At 34.9% G+C, this 23,454-nt stretch overlaps 1 protein-coding gene across 1 annotated transcript in view; it reads right to left on the bottom strand.

Annotated features, from left to right (window-relative positions):
* Positions 1 to 8,074: 8,074 nt before the first annotated feature.
* LOC141337000 (A disintegrin and metalloproteinase with thrombospondin motifs 5-like) overlaps positions 8,075 to 23,454 on the bottom strand; it is a 21,565-nt gene continuing 6,185 nt past the window's right edge. The window contains exons 2-8 of the mRNA XM_073842723.1: positions 19,509 to 19,641; positions 19,252 to 19,419; positions 17,595 to 17,878; positions 13,725 to 13,908; positions 12,056 to 12,231; positions 10,253 to 10,428; positions 8,075 to 8,737 (exon numbers count right to left, since the gene is read on the bottom strand). Of these exons, the coding sequence (XP_073698824.1) occupies positions 8,107 to 8,737; positions 10,253 to 10,428; positions 12,056 to 12,231; positions 13,725 to 13,908; positions 17,595 to 17,878; positions 19,252 to 19,419; positions 19,509 to 19,641 (1,752 nt within the window). The 3' untranslated portion in view covers positions 8,075 to 8,106. The remainder of the gene's footprint in view (positions 8,738 to 10,252; positions 10,429 to 12,055; positions 12,232 to 13,724; positions 13,909 to 17,594; positions 17,879 to 19,251; positions 19,420 to 19,508; positions 19,642 to 23,454) is intronic.

Consider the following 23,454-nt stretch of genomic DNA (forward strand, 5'->3'; position numbering starts at 1 on the left):
GAACGGTTTTCAGTCAATCCTCAAGTTCAGAGAGTTGACAGTCCACCTTAACTGCATTTAGGAACCAGTTGGGTGTTTAAAAACTTTTTTGGAAGTTCAACACAAAGCCACTAGATGGAAGCACAACCCAACAATATATTCATTCATGTTTGCTGTATAGTCGAACCACATAATACGGGCATATAGCCTACTTACTGGAAATTAATTTTAAAAGTAGGCTACACATTCTCCCTACAGGGTCTTAAATAAAATCAGATAATGAATATGCATGTATGATAAACATAAACGTATATAAAATAGTATAATAAATAGTTAATAGAAAATATAATGACACATTTTAGGCCCACTGTCCACTTTATTATAATTTTGTTTAAAAAAATAAAACTTATTTATATTGGAATGTAAATGGCACGATCAGAAAATGTTTAGATTTGTGTGGATTTAGTATTTTTTGAACTTTTCCTATTTTAGTTAAAGCAAGCCAGACAGCAGGTGGCGCAACAGCATCATATACAATCTCAGCTGGTCTGTTCATAGCAGTATGTCTGCAGCACAAAACTACTGCCTACACTTTCACAACTACAAAGAATATCTGAGCAGGTCTGCTTTATTTAAACAGCATATAGTGTTGGGCAAAGTTACTTTTAAAAGTAATGTATACAATATTGAGTTACTCCCTAAAAAAGTAATTAATTTCGCTACTTAGTTACTTTTTATGGGAAATACTGCATTATGTTACTTTTAAATCTGGGCAGGGCTTGCTAGTTTGTTTTTAATATAAAAAGTTATATTTTTGGCAAATGTAAAAGCCTTTTCACACCAAAAGCCTCAGGTTTAGAGAAAAGTAAGTTGACGTCTGTACAGTAGACCGCAGAAGAAAAAATGTCTTCTCTTCAGCAATAAAAAAAGGAAAACAAATGTTAGATTATCTTGAGTCATTTTTGCTTATTAGTATGGATGAATTGGTTCATCGAAGGTCGGCAGAAAAGACATCGGTTAATAAAATGGGATTAAATACATAAAGGATATTTGTATTATTTAACATATTTAATTATTGCAGGTTTGTGTTGAATTTGACTGTTTTGATTCATTTTGAAGAACACTGTATCTGCTTTTTTAGTGAGTGAGATGAATTAATGCATGTTCACATTTATTCTAGAACTAAAGTAACATCTTACAATTTCTCTCAACATGCGGACAGGAGAGCTTTTAATCAATAAATTCTTGTCAATTAAAAAGTAATGCGTTACTTTAGTAGTTACTTGGAAAAAGTAAAATTATTCCATAACTTGCGTTACTTGTAATGCGTTACCCCCCAACATCGGTCAACGCACTGAAAAGTTATGTTCATAATAAAATAATCATTACGATAATGTTTTTTGTGCTAACATTTTGAGAACATTCCTTGTTAGCTGGGAAACACTCTGTAGGACATACTCAGGAATTTTCTGAGATAAATATTATTGTTTAGAAGATGTTTTTTCATAGCTCAGAAAACTTAATGTTATGTTTCATGACAAGTATCATATTTTTGTCAGATGTTTCTCCCAAAAATCATTTGGAGAAATAAACAGACCCAAATGAGTCACTGGTTGATCCAGTAAGAGCCTAAAGCTTCAAAATGGATATGGAGCAACAAATGTTTGAGTTTATATTGAGATCTCAGATTTTTGATTGCATTCCTACAGTCTATCTTGAAGACTATCTAACACTAGTGTGATCTGGTTGAGCAGTACTTCTCATCTCATCCAGTAACCAGGGACTAATAAAGCAGCCTGTTAAGGAAAGCTTATAATCTTGAACAAGCCATATTTCACCATCATCTGTGCAGTTTGATAAATGTCTGGGGTGTGGATGTCAATTTTCATCTAATCTTTATAATCTGGTTTAAAGCAGCATTTTTGCTGTTTCATGAATGGTTTGATGTCATAATGGTTTAAGTGTTTAAGTTTAACACAAAAAAGTCAATAACATATTTTAATAGAGATTTTTAAGATCCATTTTTTTTCTCAAATCAGTGTCAATAAACTGCAAGTTCCTGTGTGACAACTTACCCCATATGGGTCAGTGTGTCAAATGAAGCGCATGTTTATTTCCTGGGAATAATAGTGGAAAGTTTATTTATTTTTGGTGGTTGGTGTCCATGCAGAAATTATAACTGAGAAATCTTAACTGGAATAAAAGGTGTGACAACTTGGCCCTCTCTCTCTCTCTCTCTCTCTCCCCTGTTTCCACTTGAATTTAAACTAAGTTCTTGCAATCTTCTTGTTTAGTTTTACAGCAAGACTGCTTTTTCATTTCTAATTTAAGATGAAGCAAGTGCTGTGTTGTAGTTTGTGCCGTGTTTAATAGAGGTTCAGTAGAAGAAGTGGTTTATGGGAATGTCAGAATAGAAATATCCTCCTCTGCTCTCATTTACTTTAATAAACTCAAATGGCCAGTTTATTGGTTCCAGTTGAGAAACTAGATGAACATCTCTAGTGAAGCAATAAATGAATCAATAAAACGTAAACTTTTAAATATAGCACTTTGTTTTATATACACATATATTCATGAAGATGGCTAAAAAAACCCACAATTTTCTTCAAAAGGAACTATTCTGCTCACTCATATTCCTAGTTAAATAGTATTTATGAGACAAAATGAGCATGGCAATAAATAAATTCATCCTGTGTTTTCTTTTTTTTCTTTTTTCACATACCAGTTGTACAAACAATAAATTATAAAATCAGTGCTGTGTATTTTCAGTGAAACGGCCATTTCCCATTGAGACGGTAAAACAGTACTGCATACATGGAGTAAACAGATGAAATCTTGGAAAAAGTTCAGGTACCAAACACTGAATCACATGAGTTCATTCAGTTACTGGATCTGTGTGAAATGAATCAAACAACTTCACAAATTCAACAACTGCAGCCGGTTTAAAGTCAACATGAAATGCATTCGAAACCCATTGCACTTCTGTAATGTGATGCATTTCCAATTGAAACTGGATATATGACGAGAAAAAAGTAGTGCAAGGTTTTTGCATTTAATTCTTTAAAATTAATTTTATTAAAAAAATTGATGAGATGGTGAAATGGAATTAAATGAGGTCAAATTATTATAATTATAAGAGCAGGAACATAAATGAAAGTAAATAGAACTTAATCATGTTGACTTTAAACTGATTTCCGCTGAAACACATGTATATTATTGAACGATCTCAACACACATCACATATTTGAGAAGTGGTGCTAATCATGAGCGTTTGCATATGTCAGCTATGAAGCATGAAAACACACTCTGTGTCATTATTTCCTTCAGCTTCAGTGTTTAACGGTCTGAGAAATGAGTTGTGAGGTTGAACTGAGGTGAAAAATGGTTCGAAGGAATGTTTCAGTCTCACTATGAGTCAAGCTGTTCATTAACACAGAATATGATTTCAACTCTTCTCTCAATTTCAAAGATTGCGTTTACAGTATCTTACAGTGGAAGTCTATGGGGCAAGACATCATATCAGAATAAATGTCAAAAAACACATTGTTTTGAACAAGACTTAACAACAACAAAAACAACGTTAAATGCGTCAACTTGTCTGTGCAACATTATATGAACAAGTAAAAGTCACTTACATCAGTAACACATAACCAAAAGTTCATCTGCCAAGAACAGAAGTCTCCCAGCTAACAGAAATATGTTCTAAGAACATTGTGCTAATGTTCCCATAAGGTTATGAAAACGTTATTAGTTATATGAAAGCTAAACGAATGTTACTTTTTAGAACTTTGCAAACATTTATAGGAATGTTACTTTTGAATGTTCTTTGAATATTCTGAATGTAGTAACATTTAAAAAAATGTTAGATGAATGTCCAATTGAAACGTTAAAACATTTTAATGAACGATGTATACATAATGTTTTGAGAACATTGTTAAAGACTAGATACCTTTAAACAAATGTTCTATTAATGCTACTGGAGGAACATTTGTTCATAACTTTAAAATAACTTTTCCAGAACGTTCTAAGAAGGTTTCGTGTTAGCTGGGCTTACAGTTCAAATAACACACATTTCTGTACATTGCAACTAGTATACAGGCTTTAATAAACATACATGTTTCACATTTCTGCTTTAACCCTGTGTAATTATTGCCTCATAGACGTCCATTATAGTGTTTTACTGTAAACAATGTTTGTTTTGAACCTGAAACATTCCCATGAACATGTAAACGGCACGACTGCGAGTGAGTGATCGGCTGGCGTTATTGCGAGTATCAAGGGCACAGTGTCGTTCGAGCCCTGAACACAGAAAATGACATACACACATTTACAAATCAGAGCCCTGTTTAGTTTTTCTGTAACAAAGAAAGGAAGAGCAGTTCACTGTGGGAGTTTCAGACTCAAATGGACATAAACATGAAGCGCAGAGAAACAAACACATCAACATCAGCTCAAACCCTGAAAATGAGCTCAGGAACGGACCGGCAGTCAGTCATATTCCCAGTTTGTCTTAGTCTTTTGAGGTTCACTCTGCATTGACCTGGTCTGCTATTCCTGCAGTCGAAGCTTATGGATGATGTTGGAAATGTATTGGACCCTTAACGGGACGTTCACACTGGCAGAAATTTACAAAATCACTTCTTACAGTAATTTGTAGTGAGAGTTGAGTATTTGAGTTTAACTCCCAGTTTTATGCAAATGAGATTTGACATAATGCAGCAACAACCAATGGGAGAGCATTAAATTACGATATATAGCGTGCAGCCTTAAGTTGATTTTGAATGCCTACACATTAGCGAAATTGCAGTGAAATTTCCTGAACAAACAGGGTCCGTTGTATACTGTCAACAAAGTAAAGATGTATAAAGCATCACTGACATAGAAGTCACTTTTAAACCAAGCTACTTTCTATTCTATTCATGCCAATTCCTACCGGAATGACTTGATTTCACAGAGCAATGGTTAATGTGATTGCAACTTAAAATTAAACACTACAGCAATGGTTTACATCACTGCCAGTGTGAACTTAAGTGGCGTGGCTTTGGATCAGTGGGTGTGGCTTTAAAGGGGCGTGGCTAAAAGATTCCACATTCGAGGCTAGAGGCAAAGCTCCTTGTCCGAGTCAAAACACGATTGTAAGCACTAGCAGGATTCAGGGAACATTTCATTTTATCATTGATAAATGTGAATGCATTTAAACATCAAAAACTACAGCGATGATTAAATCTGTGCCAGTGCGAACTCAAGGCATGGTTTTTGTCAAAGGAGTTTGGTTGAATGGTGCCACATTCAAGGCCAGAGCCTCAAACACTCCAGCAATGGTTTAAATCACTGCTAGTGTGAACTCAAGGGGTGTGGCTTTGTTAAAGGGGCGTGGTTGAACATGACCACATTCAAGGCTGGAGCCAAAGCTCCTTGTCTGAGACACAATGCATCATGAGCACTAGCAGAATTACACAGTGATCAGAACAGCATTTATACAAATAAAAATTCCATTTTATCAATGGTAAATTAAATGCAAGCCAAGGGGAGTGTCGTTTGTTTCAAGGGAGTGGCTTTGCAAAAGGGGCATGGCTGAATGTTGGCTCATTTGAGGTCAGAGGCTCAAACATTACATCAATCTAAATCTCAAGGGGCGTGTCATTTTAATAAAGTGGTGTGGTCTAGCAAAAGGGGATTGGCTTAATGTCACCACATTCAAAGCTAGAGCCAAAGCTCCTTGTCCTTGAGCTACAATGCGACACAATTGCAAACACTATCAGAATTCCACAGTGATTGCTCAAAAAGTGTGTCATTTGGATTAATGGGCGTGGCTTTATCAGGGGCATGGCCGAACATAACTGCATACAAGGCCAGAGCTTCAAACACTACAGCAATGGTTTAAAATACGGCGAGTGTGAACTTAAGGGGTGTGGCTTTTTGAAGAGGTGCGTGACTTTGTCAAAGGGGCATGGCTGGACTTTGCAACATTGAAGGCTAGTGCCAACAATGCGGCACAAAAACTTGCAGAGTTCTACAGTGATTGCAAACAGCATTTATACAAATGGAACATTCCGGTTTATTATTGGTAAATGTGAATGCGTCTTAATGTCAAACACAACAGCAATGGTTTAAATCACTGCCAATGAGAAGTCAAGGGGTGTGCCATTTGTGTCAAGAAAAAAAAAGCATGGCTGAATGTTGGCTCATTCGAGGCCAGAGCCTCAAACACTACATCAATGGTTTAAATTACTGCCAGTGTGAACTCAAGAGGCATGTCATTTGAATGAAGAGGTGTGGTTTTACCAAAGGGGCGTGGCTTAACATCACCACATTCAAGGCTAGAGCCAAAGCTCCTTGTCTGAGTCACAATATGACACAACTGCGAACACAAAGCAGAGTTCTACAGTGATTGGAACAGTATTTATACAAATGCAACTGCAACGGTTTGGTCAATGTGCTCCACGAAGTACAGTCAGGAAGTCCTCAACACTTTTTTAATTTTTGGAAATGACAAATGCTGATGTTCACATTAAGTTATGAAAACACTATTTCTGAATGTTCACTGTTTTTAAAATGTTTTTTCTTGGTTATGTAAACATTAAAGGAACATTCCATTTTATCAATAGTAAATGTGAAGGTATCTTAATGTCAAACACTACAGCAATGGTTTAAATCACTGCTAGTGTGAAGTCAAGGGGTGTGCCATTTGGGTCAAAGGCGTGGTTTTGCCAAAGAGGCGTGGCTGAATGTTGGCTCATTCAAGGCCAGAGCCTCAAACATTACATCATTGGTTTAAATCACTGCCAGTGTGAACTCAAGAGGCGTGTCATTTGAACGAACGGGTGTGGCTTAACCGAAGGGGCGTGGCTTAACATCACCACATTAAAGGCTAGAGCCAAAGCTCCTTGTCTGAGTCACATTGCGATACAATTGCGAACACTAGCAGAGTTCCACTGTGATCAGAACCTAATTTATACAAATGCAACTGCAACGTTTTAGTCTACATGCTCCATGAAGTTCAATCAGGAAGTTTGTCTGATCGAGAGGTCCTCAACACTTTCTTTGTATTTGGACATGACAAATGTTAACATACCCATTAAGTTATGAAAACATTATTTCTAAATGTTCTCTGTTTTTAAAATGTTTTTTTTCTTCTTGGATATGTGAACGTTAATAAAACATTCCATTTTATCAATGGTAAATGTGAATGCATCTTAATGTGAAACACAACAGCAAGGTTTTAAATCACTGCCAGTGTAAAGTCAAGGGGCGTGCCGTTTGAGTCAAGGGCGTGGCTTTGCCAAAGAGGCGTGGCTGAATGTTGGCTCATTTAAGGCCAGAGCCTCAAACATTACATCAACGGTTTAAATCACTGCCAGTGTGAACTCAAAAGATGTGTCATTTGAACGAAGAGGTGTGGCTTTACCAAAGGGGCGTGGCTTAACATCACCACATTAAAGGCTAGAGCCAAAGCTCCTTGTCTGAGTCACAACTGCGAACACTAGCATAATTCCACAGTGATCGGAACAGCATTTATACAAATGCAACTGCAACGGTTTAGTCTACATGCTCCACGAAGTTCAGTCAGGAAATTTGTCTGATTGAGAGGTCCTCAACACTTTTTTTAGTTTTTGGACATGACAAATGTTAACATTCCCATTACGTTATAAAAACATTATTTATGAACGTTCTCTGTTTTTAAAATGTTTTTTCTTGGTTATGTGAATGTTAATGGAACATTCCATTTTATCAATGGTAAATGTGAATGCATCCTAATGTCAAACAAAACAGCAATGTCTTAAATCACTGCCAGTGTGAAGTCAAGGGGCGTGCCGTTTGAGTCAAGGGCGTGGCTACAGTTGGCTCATTCGAGGCCAGAGCCTCAAACACTACATCAATGGTTTAAATCACTGCCAGTGTGAACTCAAGAGGCGTGTCATTTGGATGAAGGGGTGTGGCTTTGCCAAAGGGACGTGGCTTAACATCACCACATTCAAGGCTAGAGCCAAAGCTCCTTGTCTGAGTCACAACGCAACACAATGGCGAACACTAGCAGAATTCCACAGTGATTGGAGCGCAACTGCAATTGTTCAGTCTACGTGCTCCATGAAGCTCAGTCAGGAAGTTCATCTGATTGAGAGGTCCTCAACATTTTTTAATCAGGCAGTGTTTGAAGGCTGAGGGCCGGGCGTTGAGCGGGCAGCTCTTGGACAGTTTCCCTTGAGGGTCCTTGCATTGCACCGTGCGACTCTGCCAACCCGTATCGCAAGTTCTGGAGCACGTCATCCACGATCCAGTCACCCAGCGCGGCCCCGCGGGCGTTGTCGTTGGAGGATCCGTTGTCACAGGAACCTCGGTCGTAAATGTCACAATCTCCGCTGACGACAGAGCCGCGGCGGTTCCCGAAGCCACGGCTACCGTTCGCGGCGGAAGCGGAATTTTGCGTGGCATAAAGAAGCTGTAGCGGATGTCTAGTGGTTTCTTAGCATCCGTGGCCAGAATTTGCACCACCAGGCTTTCCTTAAGGGCCCCGGGGCCCATGCTGTGAAGGGCCTCATCCCGCTGACTCCAGCCGGTGTAGTTGAGAACAGAGCCGTTGAGAGGGATGATGGTCTCGGATGTGGAGATCATGAACTTCCCGTTTAGCAGGTATTCTCCTCCGGGCCGCCTCAGTGCCAGATACGCCGTGTAGCGGGTTTGGCCTTTGGCTTTGTATTGTCGAACCTTCAGGTGTGTCGAACCCTCAGGAACCTTCACCACATCTGTGTAGCCCTTACTAGAAAACACAGAGACAACATCACATGATTTCATTAGTGTTTTTGTCCTATTTTGAATTTGTTTTTCCAGTTTAATATCTGAACGTTCTTTTATCAAGATGCTTTTACTAGAAAAGCAAAATGACAACATATTAAGTGTTTTCCAATATAATCAAGTGAGTTTATGGTTGATAAACTCGCATAACTTTGATGCATCTTTCAGAAAATGCAGAAATTTTGTTAAACAAGGAATAACATCTGCCACTTCACATCTTAAAAACAAAGAATTTGCCTTTGTGTTGTGTGTCTTTGTCCATGTTATTTGTTCAAATCTTGAGAATACAATATACACATTTATATCATGGCTTGTTTGTAAACAATAAAATCCTAATAAATATAAATTCTTGTACTCTTTTAAATCTCAGTTGTGTTTCATTACAATTTCAAATCGGTCTCAGATGTTTCTCCTAAAATCCCTCAGGATAAATAAAAACAGACTCAAATGAGTCACTAGTTCATCCAGCAAGAGTCTAGAGTGATAAAAACGAGTGTGAAACAGCTCAGATCGCTTGATAAGAAATGCTCGAGTTTATATTGAGATCTCTGACTTTTGAGTGCAAATCTGAGCTCAGTTTGAGACATTTCTGAGATCTAAACCTTTGGGCTCTTTTTCACAGGAGAAACATCTGAGAAGCAGGAGAGACTTTCCATTGCTCTCCATTGAATGTTGTCGCTTTGTTTAAGAAACATTCGAGCTGTACAACAGATCTGATTTGTGATTTTTCTTTTCTTTGATGTTTTCTTCCAATGTTCTCCCGGGGAAAACAAAGGATGTCGTACCAGGAACATTTCCTACTTCTGTAAATCATATTAAGTATCCAATTTCGTATGTCTCATGCTTTGAAAAAGAATCAGACAGCGTCAGGTTTCTTGTGTCTGAGAGAGCGTATGTGCTTATGTGCATCCTCACCATATTTTGAGGAAATATTTGTACCCAGAAGTGATGTAAACCTCTCAAAACCTCTCTGTGATGACGTCCTCGTATGTTAGGGTTTGTTAGTCTCAGCCTCAGACGTAACGACCACGGAATCGATGACTAAACGTCTGATGCATAAGGCACACTTAGCTGGAAACACTTCAGGAGTTTCAAAGTCGTCATCGGATTGGTTATAAATATACAGGTTTTCTGGAAGTTGTTTGTGTCGCGTTCTTTAACGTGAAACAAAAATGCTGTGGCACTAAACCCTCTCTTACTAAACTAAAGCCGTCGTGTTTACGAGCGTTTATTAGGATCAATGAAATGCTGGATTAAGTGGATAAAGTTCATGGCATAGAATCTTAAAAATATGTCTTGAGAGTTTTACACACCGGTCTGATATTGTGGCGACATTTCCATGTTGCTTTACCTGTCACAGGCGGACCTTGGCCATTCAAAGCGGCCAAAGTTCCTAGACCTTCTGCCCATCTGAAGTCTGAAGGTCTGGCTATGTGAGACTAGGGTTTGTTTAAAAACATTTGTGTGTGTATTTTCCAACCTCTTCTTGGTGAAGTTTCCAGCCACTCTGATGCAGCTGTTTCCGTCGCCGCCGCAGATGCCGCACTTGTCATATTGAAGTTTAGAGCCGATGATTCCGTCGCAACCTGTGCGAACACACTTCCCTTTCACACACACCGAACTGCTGTACGGCCGGCACTCCGTCCCATCAACCACCTGCAGGAACACCACCCAAACCAAACGTCACCTGCTGTTTGGTGCCCATCTACTGCTACTAAAGAAATGGCACAAATAAATCACTAACAAAAAGCACTATGGTAATACCATGTTTGTTGGATATGATATTGACAGAACATTTTGGTAATGATCCCGTAAAGTTACCAAAATGTTATTTCTCTGAACATCTGTTTCTAACCCTCTATGGTTAAGAGTTGCCATTTGGCAACAATTAATTTCGGTTTATTTCCTTGTTATTCTGAAAAACATACAACATGTTGCAATACGGTAATTAAAAGGTAGTCAATGATGTTTTGTTTTTAAGTCAAATGACATTTGAATGTTTTTTCCCAAAACACTTTTTCCTACTGTCATCCTCACATGGAGGTCACCTGTTGAAGTGCTCCAGAAAAAATGCTCTGTTAACCTATTTCTGAAGATCTCTTTTCAAGGGGGATTTTTTTGCAGCATCTTTGGTTAGTAAATTACATATTTTTATTGACATGAATTGAAGTAATGTATTTCCCAATTGGGAATTTTTTAAAGATGGTAACATCAAAAATATGATTGCTGTTATTTATTTATTTCAAGTGTTTATTGAAGTATAGTTGTATTTATGTATGAATAAGAAAATATTACTCCAGTATTTCACAGAAAGGGCAATAGGATGAGTGCAGATTTGGCTCCTCCATGTGATGAGGATGAGTTAGCTTTCAGTGAACGTAATGATGAGTGTGTTTGTGATTGTGATTTTGATTAAGATTGTATGCACCAATTTATAAAAGAAATTTGCATTTAAATTATACAGAAGATCATAATGTAATAGAAAAACTACTTTTTTTGGCTATTTTCCATTGTGGTACACCCTCCAAAAAATCTTTTTATTTATTTATTTATTTTTCAAAAATCTGCCATTTCAAAAATATATTTCATGGTTAGAACATAATGCATACCATAGAGAAACATTTTTTCTTGGCTATAATTCAAGAAATTGTATCATTTTGCAAACATAAAAAAATGTTCTATTAATATTACACAAACATTCAAATAAAAGATGTAACATTAGGAACAACGCATAAATAATGTTTTTGTACAGTGACGTTAACTCTGAATTAAATTTTTATTAATGTTACTGGATGAACATTTGCTAACATTCTCATTAAGTTGCAAAATTTCTGTTTGTAAATGTTCAAAACATCCAGTTAAAAAAAAGTTTTAAAAAGTTATTTCCAAAGTTAAGGGAATGTTCCATTGTATCATTTCCCAAACATGGAAATGTTACATTTGAATGTTTTCTGAATGTTTTAAAACAAGTAGATACATTTAAAAAATGTTACACAAGTGTCTAACTGAAATGTTAAAAAAAAAACAGTTTTAAGAATATTATTCAAAACCAGATCATTTCTGAATGTTTGTTCATAACTTTTAGAGAATCTTGCCACAACTTTCTGAGAACGTTTCCTGTTAGCTGGGTTTGAAGTACCATGTGAAACCTATATATGTTCACAATAATGTGGCATTTCTATAATATCATGTCCAAAGGATCTATGTCATTCAGAACATTTACTGCTGCAGTCCGTTTGTAAGTGTTGTCAGATATAAAACGCGTCACCCATGACTTACTCACCCGCTGTGAGAACACAACATAGTATCCCGTCCCTTTGGCCCTGCAGGTGAGTTTGCACATGTCTTTGGGAAGCACGCCAGCAAACTTCGGCACCCATTCTACAAAGGTCTTCACTCCTTTAGGGTCCGTCTGAGGGCCGTTACGCAGCTCACACTGCTCCTGACGGAAACTCTTACCTAACACACACACACACACACACACACACACACACACACACACACACACACACACACACACACACACACACACACACACACACACACACACACACACACACACACACAGGACAAATTAGAACAAATATATTCAGTGCACAAACTGAGCTACTGTACTTATTTAAAAATATTAACATACAGTTGAGGTCAAAGGTTTAAATCCCCCTTTCAGAATCTGCAAAATTATTTGACCAAAATAAGAGGAATCATACAAAATGCATGTTATTGTTGATTTAGTACCAACCTGAATAAGATATTTCACATAAAAGATGTTTACATATAGTACACAGAAGTCAGTTCAAACGTTTACATCCCCTTAATACTGTGTTGTTACCTGAATGATCCACAGCTGTGTTTTTTGTTTAGTGATAGTTGTTCATGAGTCCCTTGTTTGTCCTGAACAGTTAAACTGTCTGCTGTTCTTCAGAAAAATCCTTCAGCTCCCACTAATTCTTTGGTTTTTCAGCATTTTTGTGTAGTTGAACCCTTTCCAACAATGACTGTATGATTTTGACTCATATGCAACTATAACAGACACTGCTAAGACACCGGGGGCTCTTAATGCATCAAAATTTTTCTTATTTTGATGAAATATCATATTTATTCATTTAGTACTGCCCTTTAGAGGCTACAAAAGATACTTACATGTTTCCCAGAAGACAAAATAAGTTAAATCTACTGTGATTTTCAAATTCCAAAAGTTTTCACTCTCAGCTCTTAATGCATTTTTTTCCCTTCTGGAGCATCAGTGAGTGTTTGAAGCTTCTGTAATAGTTGCATATGAGTCTCTCAGTTGTCCTCAGTGTGAAAAGAGGGATTTCGAAATCATACAGTCATTGCTGGAGAGGTTCAAATACACAAAAATGCTGGAAAACCAAAGTATTTGTGGGGGCTGAAGGATTTTTCTGAAGTTTAACTGTTCAGGACAAACAAGGGACTCACGAACAACTATCACTAAACAAAAAACACAGCTGTGGATCATTCAGGTAACAACACAGTGTTAAGAATCAAGGGGATGTAAACTTTTGAACAGGGTAAAACTATAATTTTCTCTTTTGGACTGTATGTAAACATCTTTTATGTGAAATATATTAGTCAGGCCAGTACTAAATAAACAATAACATGCATTTTGTATGGTCCCTCTTATTTTAACTTTTGGGATGTAAACTTTTGACCTCAAGTGTATTTGTGTAGTTGACATAAAATATGTAAAAAAATGGAAACAAAGACAACCTTAGACAAGTTACAGCACCTAAAATACACTTTGCAATATACATTCATGTAGATTTTTTCCTGAAATCTTGATGTAATGTGTCAACTACCTACTTAATGTTTCTCTTGACTCTATCATATTAGAAGAAACTTTTCACTGAATTCATTGCAATGCATTCTGAGATTGCCGTATGTGCATTTGCATGTGTTTTGTTATGCAAGCATGCATTATGTGTGCTCACCAGTTGAAGGGCACGGCGTGACGTTGCAGGAGCGGTAGACGGCCCTCTTTCCTGTGCAGTAGCGGCCGTTGTTTCGGGGAGGAGGGTTGTTACACAGACGATGTGCAAACTGGACGCCGCCGCCACACGTGCGAGAACACGAACCCCATGCACCCCAAGAGCTCCAGCTGCCATGATTTGATGTCTGCAGCCAAACAGAGATCATCAGACATCGATTAATGAAGAGCAGAAAACACACACTGACTCACGGCTGAGGAATGAATGGGTCAAAGCGTGGAAAGAAACTAGTGTTTTATGGGAAGGCGTGTGCTCATCCATTCACCGGCCCACAATAAACAAGCTCAGGGCCAAAAATGAGTGGGGACCTGAACGCTGGGCATTCAGCGAGGGGAAGGGTGTGTGTGTGTGTGTGTGTGTGTGTGTGAGAGAGAGGAACACAAACCGTGACGAACAAACACACATGCATGAAGAGAAGCTCAAACAAGAGCTACATTCTTCATCGTCTCTAAAACACTTAATGACCTCTGAGACGTGGATAAAAATACCTGGCCAGACGGGAGGATGGGAAATTCCTGCCGGTTAAATGTTTGATTCTAATCTAGTTAAGTCAGAACAGCAAGACACATGAGGATAATAGTGTTTTAGGCGAGACGCTATAATTTACATTTACATCTGATGCTCTGAGCTGCTGACAGAAATCTTCTGGAAAGTTATGAACAGTAACGTTAAAAGAATGTTCATTCCGAGTTATATGATCTTTCATAATGTTCTCTAAGTGTTCGCAGAAAGACGTTATTTATTCATTGCTTATGGAACGTTTGTTCTTAAGTGTTAGTTGGATGTTTGTAACAATTGTAACTATTTTTAAATGTATCTACTTGTTTCAGAACATTCAGAGAACATTCAAAAGTAACATTTCTGTCCTGTTTGCAAAAAGATACAAAGAAACATTTTCAAAACATTTAAAAAACTGGACATTTTGATTGTTCATAGAACTTTTAGAAATAATAGGAATGTTGTTGTTGTTTTTTATTATTATTAGTTTTATCCATCTAAAACTGATCAAAAGCGTTAGTAAATTTACACTATTGGTTAAAAGTTTGGAATAATTTAGGTTTTTCATGTTTTTGAAAAAAGTCTCTTCAAGGCTGCATTTATTTGATCATAATTACAGTAAAAATTATGAAATAATATTAGGATTTAAAATGCTGTTTTCTATTTAAATACATAGTAAAATATAATTTATGCAAATAATAAGCTGAGACTATAATCAATGAAACACAACTAACAGAACTAACCTGTGATAGTAAATTAAAATCAATTTGATCATTTTTTTAAATAAGTACAATAAAGTACATTGTTTTTTTAATAAAATACAAATACCAAAAATAAAATAAAATATTAATACTAAATATTATTAACAAAAATTAAATTAAATTAAAAAGTAGAATAAATATAATATAATATAATATATGTAACGGAAACTAAATTATGAACTGAAACAAAAATAAATTCAACTATTTAAAAAATATTAAATAAATAAATAACAAAATGACTAAAAATTAAATAAAAATGTAATTTAAAATGTAATTTATTTCTGTGAACAAAGTTGAATTTTTAGCATCATTACCCCAGTCTTTAGTGTCACATGATCCTTCAGAAATCATTCTAGAATTTACACTTTTATTAATCAAGGACACATTAAACTGATCAAAAGTGATAGTAAAGGCATTTATAATATTACCGAAGATTTCTATTTCAAATAAACACTGTTCTTTCTATTCATCACAGAATCCTGAAAATTAAAATGTGTAATGGTTTCCACAAAAATATTGTGCAGCACAAGAGTTTTTAACATTGATAAGAATCAGAAATGTTTGTTTAGCAGCAAATTATTTCTGAAGGATCATGCGACACTGAAGAATAATGATGCTAAAAAAATCAGCTTTGATTAAAGAAATAAATTACTTACTACAGATATTTACATAGAAATCAGACTTTAGATAAGTAATATTATTTCAAAATTTTTACTGTACTTTTGATCAAATAAATGCAGCCTTGGTGAGCAGAAGATGCTTTTTTCAAAAAACACCCCAAAGCACAAGTGAACATTATGTAGATGTTATTCTGAAGGTGAACCTCTGATGAAATCTGAAGAGGAATGAATATGATGAAGTGAGCGCGAAAGCAGCGTAGAGAGAGATTGAAGGATGTGTTTGAAGGAGTGTTGGAGAAGATGACGAGAGACGTTAAAGAGCTGCTGACACGCTCCTCAGAGCAGGAGGTAATAGAGAAAGAGGAGATCTGATGTTTATTATGTGAAGGAGACGGCGGTGAGAGAGATGGATCACGTGAAGCCCAGAGAAACACTGCAAACCAGATGCGTCAAGAACATGGGTGCGCTTCAGACGGACAAACAGATGAAAGCAAGTTCTTTAAAGACACGACAGGAACGGCTTTACGAATGTCTTCAATGTCCTTGGTTAACCTAGATTTCTCAGAAACACCAGGCTGGATGACAATCTCATGCTATGAAGTCTAACTGGTGAGCAGGATGAATATGAACAGCCCAGGTTTGTTATCGTTAACTAAATCTACAACTATTAAACTTAGAATATTAGATGAAAAACTTTAATCTAAAATAGAAAAAAAAAAAAACACAAGTAAAATGACAGAAAAGCACATACAATGTCTAAAAAGTGAATTAAAATTAAAATAAAAAAATGAATATAAAATGTTGAAAAATATTCATGAATTCATAAATGCTAAATTATGAACTGAAACAAAACTAAAACGGAAATAAAACAGCCCAAAACGGAAACAAAAATAAATATAAGCTATTTAAAAATATAAAATAAATAAATGACTAAATGACAACAGCACACAACAAAATAACTAAAAATGAAATAAAAATAATAGATTGATTATATAAAAATTTGCAAGTGCTAAATTATGAACTGAAACAAAACTAAAATTAAAATAAAACAACCTTAAACTGAAACAAAAATAAATGTAAACTATTTAAAAATATTAAATAAATAAATACATGACAAAAGCATGCAACAAAATGACTAAAAATTAAATAAAAAATGTGCAAGTGCTAAATTACGAATTCATACAAAACTAAATGGAAATAACAAAATTAATATAAACTATTTAAATACATGAAATAAATAAATGACAAAAGCGCACAACACAATGACTAAAAATATTAAACTGATTATATAAACATTTGGAAGTGCTAAATTATGAACTGAAACAAAACTAAAACTGAAATAAAACAACCTTAAACTGAAACAAAAAAATAAACTATTTAAAAATATTAAATAAATACATGTGAGTGCTAAATTACGAATTTATACAAAACTAAAACAGAAATGACAAAATTAATATAAACTATTTAAAAACATGAAATAAATAAATGACAAAAGCCCACAAGAAAATGCCTAAAAATTAAATACAAATATTAAACTGATTATATAAACATTTGCAAGTGTTAAATTATAAACTGAACCAAAACTAAAACTGAAATAAAATAAATTTAAACTATTTAAAAAACAATACAAAATGATTTTTGAAAAATATTAAATTGATTATATAAAAATCAAAGCTAATTGAAAATATGAATAGACTGGACTGGACAGGCTCAAAATCAACACTGATCAACACAAACCAGCATGGAATATAAACTAGTCAACATGCAATCTGTTTTAGTAACATATTGTGACCTGATTCAGACTGATTCAAGTTGTTCATTGGAAAAAGTCTGTGGTGCACGACTTGACTGAGATGTCAGCCAAATAGAGTCATTTTAAAGGCATTTGGATGAAGACAAACACATCATTTGTTCATTTGTATCTGTGCTCTTACCGAGTAGTGTCTCTTTTTTGTTTTGTCCACGCATTTCCCCTGCAAACAGATCCGGCCCTTCCCGCACGGCGTTCCTTCCACGGCCGGCAGCTTCTTGGTCAGACACACCATCTGTCCCTTCCTGATGACGGCGCACCACAGACGCGAACACACGTCCATCCCGGGACACACCGTGTACTCCGGCCCGAAGGCCAGGCGGCACTGCTGGACGGCGTCGTAACTTTGACCCGGGAGCTCCTCCGGACCCAAAAGAGGAAGACGAGGAGTGTCCAGAAGACATTCGGCTACACACACAACAGCAATACGAGCCCACGGTTATGAAGAAAATGTTGTTTTTCATTATATAACTACAGAACTGAGTACCATTCAAAAATGGAAAATAATCAGGACTTTTTAATGTTTTTAAATTAGACTTCTGCTCACCAAGTCTGCATTTATTTGATTAAACATACAGTAAAAATTGTGAGTTATTATTACTTTTTTCAAAGTCAATATCTGTTCAGATTTATTTCTGTGATCAAAGCTGAATTTTCAGCATCATTACTCCAGTCTTCAGTCACATGATCCTTTAGAAATTAATCTAAAAGGCTGATTTGCTACTCAAGATCTGTCTGTGTACAAAGTCTAAAAACTGTTTTTCTAACGTGACTTACAACTTCAGCAAGTACTGTGAAAATACACCTCCTAGGTTTTGCATTTGTTTTTCTAGTTAGACACATAAACTGAGATTACAGTCAATGAAATACAACATTACCTGTGATAGTTAATTAAAATACATTTGATAAAAAGGACAAAATTTGTAAATAAATCTAATGTAAATAATAAAATAAAATCTTTTACAATACAAATACCAAAAAGAAAAAAAATATTCATACTAAAAATTAATATTAATATTAAATATTATTAACAAAAATAAAATAAAAAGTATAATAAAAATAATACATGTAATAGAAAGTAAATTATTAACTGTAACAAAACTAAAACTGAAATAAAACAACCTAAAACTGCAACAAAACTATTTAATAAATTAATAAATGACAACAAAATGACTAAAAATGAAATGAAAATATTAGATTAATTATATAAAAAATTCCACGCGCTAAATTATGAACTGAAACAAAACTAAAACGTAAATAAAACAACTGGTTCTTTTAATTCTTTCAAATAAATAAAAGCTAACTACATAAATTATTCTGGTCACACTTTAGATTAGGGTCTAATTCTCACAATTTTTTAAACTATTAACGATGACTTTTGCCTTAATTTACTCTTAATGACTGCTTATTAGTAAAGCAGTTGTTAAGGTTGAGAATTGGGTGGGATTAAGGATTTAGAATAAAACTGTGTTACAAGAATAAGACATTAATATGTGCTTTTGAAGTCATAATAAACAGCCAATACCCCAGCAATATGCATGTTAATATTATTAGGTTTTACTACTTTAGACTACTTTAGTAAAATGTTGATTTGAAGTGTCAGGTTTTGCATTAGAATTAATTATTGTCTTTTTTTTTTCATGCATAGCAAGTGCCACAAAGTCTAATCAACAAAATCATTTGTATATATGAAAATGTAAAAATGTTCTTTTTCTGAGAACGTCATTTTGAGCTGCAGTGACCTGAGTTCATGTCCATGTCCAGACATGATTGTTTCTCACCGTTTCCGTCGTCGAAGAAGTCCGTGATGGTGGCGGACGTGCAGCGGCTCCAGGGTTTGGACGCGTCGATGGAGGTCAGGATGGAGGACATCAGCCGCTTGTCTTCGGTGGAGCCGAATCGCTCTTCGCAGAACTTGGAGTCGTCGTGGGACAGACCCAGCAGGTGCCCTGAGACACACAGGAAGTGATGTCATCAGCGTGTGTTTGTGTGTACAGTGAGTGCACACAGGTGTTTAGGTGTGTGTTTGTGTGTGTACCGATCTCATGTGCCACGGTGAAGGCAGCGTGGAGCCCGTCGTCCTCGATGATGGCACAGCTCCGCTCCGGCGAACACACCGTTCCCACATCAGCCATACCGAGAGTGTCACACGAGTGATGACCGCACAGATCCTGCAAACAACAACAACACAAACATCACAAACTGTGTTGTCTTAGTAATACTTTTAGTTTTCATTCATATTTGAAATTTAGTACATTTAATTTTTTTATTAATTTTTTTTCTTTAACATTTATTTATTTATTTATTTATTATTTTTTTAATTAAATTTTATTTAATATTTAAAATAACATATATAACTTTTTATAATTTTTGAGTTCATGCATTAATCATTGGGTTGATATTGTAATTGTTAACTAAAAAAAAATGTGTAAAAATAAATTTTATGAATTGAAATAAGGCTAAATAAAATTAAATACAAATGAAAAAAAAAAACAACAACTTGAAAAACATTACTTATACATCGACCATGGAACATTTGTTCTTAAGTGGATGTCCATGTAACATTTGTGATGTTACTTGTGTCAGAATGTTTACAGAAATGTTTAAAAATTTAAATGTAACATTCATATAATGTTCACAAAATGATACAATGTTTTGATTTTTCATAGAACATTCCAAAAAAATGTGTGTTTTTTTAATGGGAACAAAATGTTCTCAGAATAACGTCTGTCCTCTGTGGAAGCCTGTTTCCACCAATGAATAATATATATATATATATATATATATATATATATATATATATATATATATATATATATATATTGCAAATTTTTGTCTCACAATTATGACTTTTTTTTTCTCCAAATTGCAAGATACAAATTCACAATTCTGCCTTTTCTCTCAGAAGTGTGAGATATAAACAGAATTGTGACTTTTTTTCTCGAAATTGTGACTCTATATCTTGCAATTCAGACTTTTTTCCTCGTAATTGCGAGTTTATAGAATAGTATATATATATATTCAGTGGTGGAAACAGGCTTTCATAGTCCTCCATAGCAGTGCTGAGTCACAAAAACTGATAAATATAAATAACAAAATGCCAGTTTGGGGTCTATAAAATTTTTTTTTTTGGAAGAAATTAGTACTTTTATTCATCAAGGATGCAATCAGTTGATCAAAAGTGCCAGTAAAGTCATTTCTAATATTACAAAAGATTTCTATTTCAAATAAATGCTGTTCTTTTGAACTTTCTATTCATCTGTGAATCATGAAAAATAAAATGTATCACCGTTTCTACAAATATTTTTCACCGTTTTCTAAAATATTGTGCAGCACAACTGTTTTTTATAACATTGATAATAATCAGAAATGTTTCCATCAGCATTTTACAATGATTTCTGAAGGATAAGGCTAAATAAAATAAAATACAGCTAAATGATATAAAATAAATTTATGCTGAAGTGCTAAATTGAATGAAACTATAACTGGAATGATGCTGAAGATAAACAGAATTTTAAATTAAAAAACTAAAAAAACGAACTAAAAATTAAACTAAATTTAAAATTATAACTTCAAATATGAAAAATAAAATTCAATATTAAATTAATGTATTTGTATCATATGTTTTTACGTTTTATGTTTTATTAAGCTATTTTAAAACATTTAAACTTTTTTGTAAAATGTTTTTCATCTCATTTTTATCTTTCCTTTTATTTCAGCTTTATTTCAATTTTAATAGTTTAAGTTAACATGACTCAGGGTGCTCACTTTATCAGTGGTATTATGGTATTTGGAAACAATGAAACCAATCAAAAAAACCGAAAGCTGTCAATAAGCTGTCAATATGTCTGTAAATGTTTTCAAGTAGTTTTTCGAGCAGTTGGACTGTAGTTGAACTACTTTAAGAGTAATTTGCAGTCAGTTTCATCAGGACCAGCATCAGCAGCAGCAGGACTGGACGTCCTACACATGTTTTCAGACTTGATTGACTAACGATCCTCTCAGACAGACACACAAATGCAGTCAGACGGCTGGTGTTTGCTGGTGCCGTGCGAGCGCATGGAAACGGCTGGACTGAAAGCGGCTCTTCACACGCTCACATTTAGAAAAGCAGCACAGTAAACAGCCTGAGAGCCAGTTTAGCTCATGACCTCAGCGGAGCGACTGAGCTCACGCATCTACACAAATCTACACAAATCACTGACCAATCAGTCCTACAGCTTCTGCTCTGTGCTGTCTTTCTGTTATACACATGCTCCGCTGCAGCAAATGTGAATGTTTGCATGCGCAAAACCCACCGCCATCACGCCAGGATGTTTGTGCACAGAAAAACACCACTCAGCTTTTCTTCAGATACTTTAAAAAGCAGGTTACTCCTCTGTTGTTCTCTGGGTTTTCACAGAAATGAACTGAGCAACTTGATATAGACAGATAACATGAGAAATTGAACAAATAAATTGCAAAAATTGCAAATAAAAAATCTAAAATTTTTGTCTTGTTTTTCAATAAAAACATCTAAACAAATAAGAAATTGTGAGGGAAAATTACAACAACAGCTCAGATGGGAAGATGCATGAAAAAAATAAATAAATAAATAAAATCACAAAAAATTGCAAATAAAAAAATCTACAATTTGTGTCTTGTTTTTTAATAAAAACATCTAAACAAATTAGAAATACTGAGGGAAAATTACAACAACAGCTCAGATGGGAAGATACATGCAAAAAAATAAAAATAAAAATAAAAATAAATAAATAAATAAAATAAAAAAATTAGTAAAGAAATAAAATGTTTTCCAATGTTTTTCAATAAAAACATCTAAACAAATAAGAGAATAAAACATTGTGCATTTACCTTTTTCTTATTTAAAACATAAAATAAAATAATTGATTTATGATAAAGTCAAGATTACATGAAAATTCACCTGCTTTTCTAAATACATGCTAAATACTCTGGTGACATTTGCAGGACTTGTACAAAATATACTGAATAAAACAAATTAAACATTATTTATTTACTTGAAATAAATAAAAATTAACATATTTTGTTTTTGAAATTTTCAAATAAATAAAATTGGTTGTGCACATTTATTATTCATTTTTATATATATTTATTTAAATATTTTTAATTTAGTTTTAATTTAATTTATTTCAGTTTAAACATAGCCAAAACAAACATTTAAAAATTAAAGAAAAAAATTGAAAAAATAGAAAAAATTATAAAAACAACAAAAATACATAATGAAATTACTCAAACTTGGCTAAAATAAAAGTGAAACAGAAAAGATAAAAATAAAATCAAAATATTGACTAAAACTATAATAGTATATTAACTTGTTCCAGTCCTAAACTTTCTGTTACACATATATGTCACAACACGGGAGTGAAGAAAAAAAAAAAAAATTAAGGCAGTTTTTTTAATGCATTTACAGGAACAGAAAGATCTTTCACTAATTAGAAAAAAAAATCTGTCTGATTGTCTGATTATCATCTCAGGTAAACATATGTTTGTTTAAGGCAGTTTCAATGAATTTACAGGAAAACAAAGATCTTTCAGCACTAATAATTGATCCAGACAGATGGAGGTACCAGCCTCTGGTGGGTCGGTCCAAAACATCACCTCACACACACACACACACACACACACACACACACACACACACACACACACACGGGCAAACATACAAGAATGCTGATATCCCGTCGCCTCTCGCACTTGGCAAGCGTTCCGAGCAAACATGTGGACGCAGACAGACAGGAAGACGAGCGGGAGGAGCAGACCAATCTGATATTTGATTCTACAGCGCCGCGAGTTTCTGTCACCTGCTTCTGATTTACAGGGCGTTTCAGGGCCAAACGTACGCCCTCTGCCCGCTGATCTGAGGCCTGTTCTCAGACGTCCATCAGCGATGAGAAGAACATCAGCACTGGTCTGAGTGAAGGGTTTCAGTCACGTTATGTCTGGCCTGTTTGGATCTACAAAAT

Source organism: Garra rufa, chromosome 6 (assembly GCF_049309525.1).
Source record: "Garra rufa chromosome 6, GarRuf1.0, whole genome shotgun sequence".
NCBI lineage: Eukaryota > Metazoa > Chordata > Actinopteri > Cypriniformes > Cyprinidae > Garra > Garra rufa.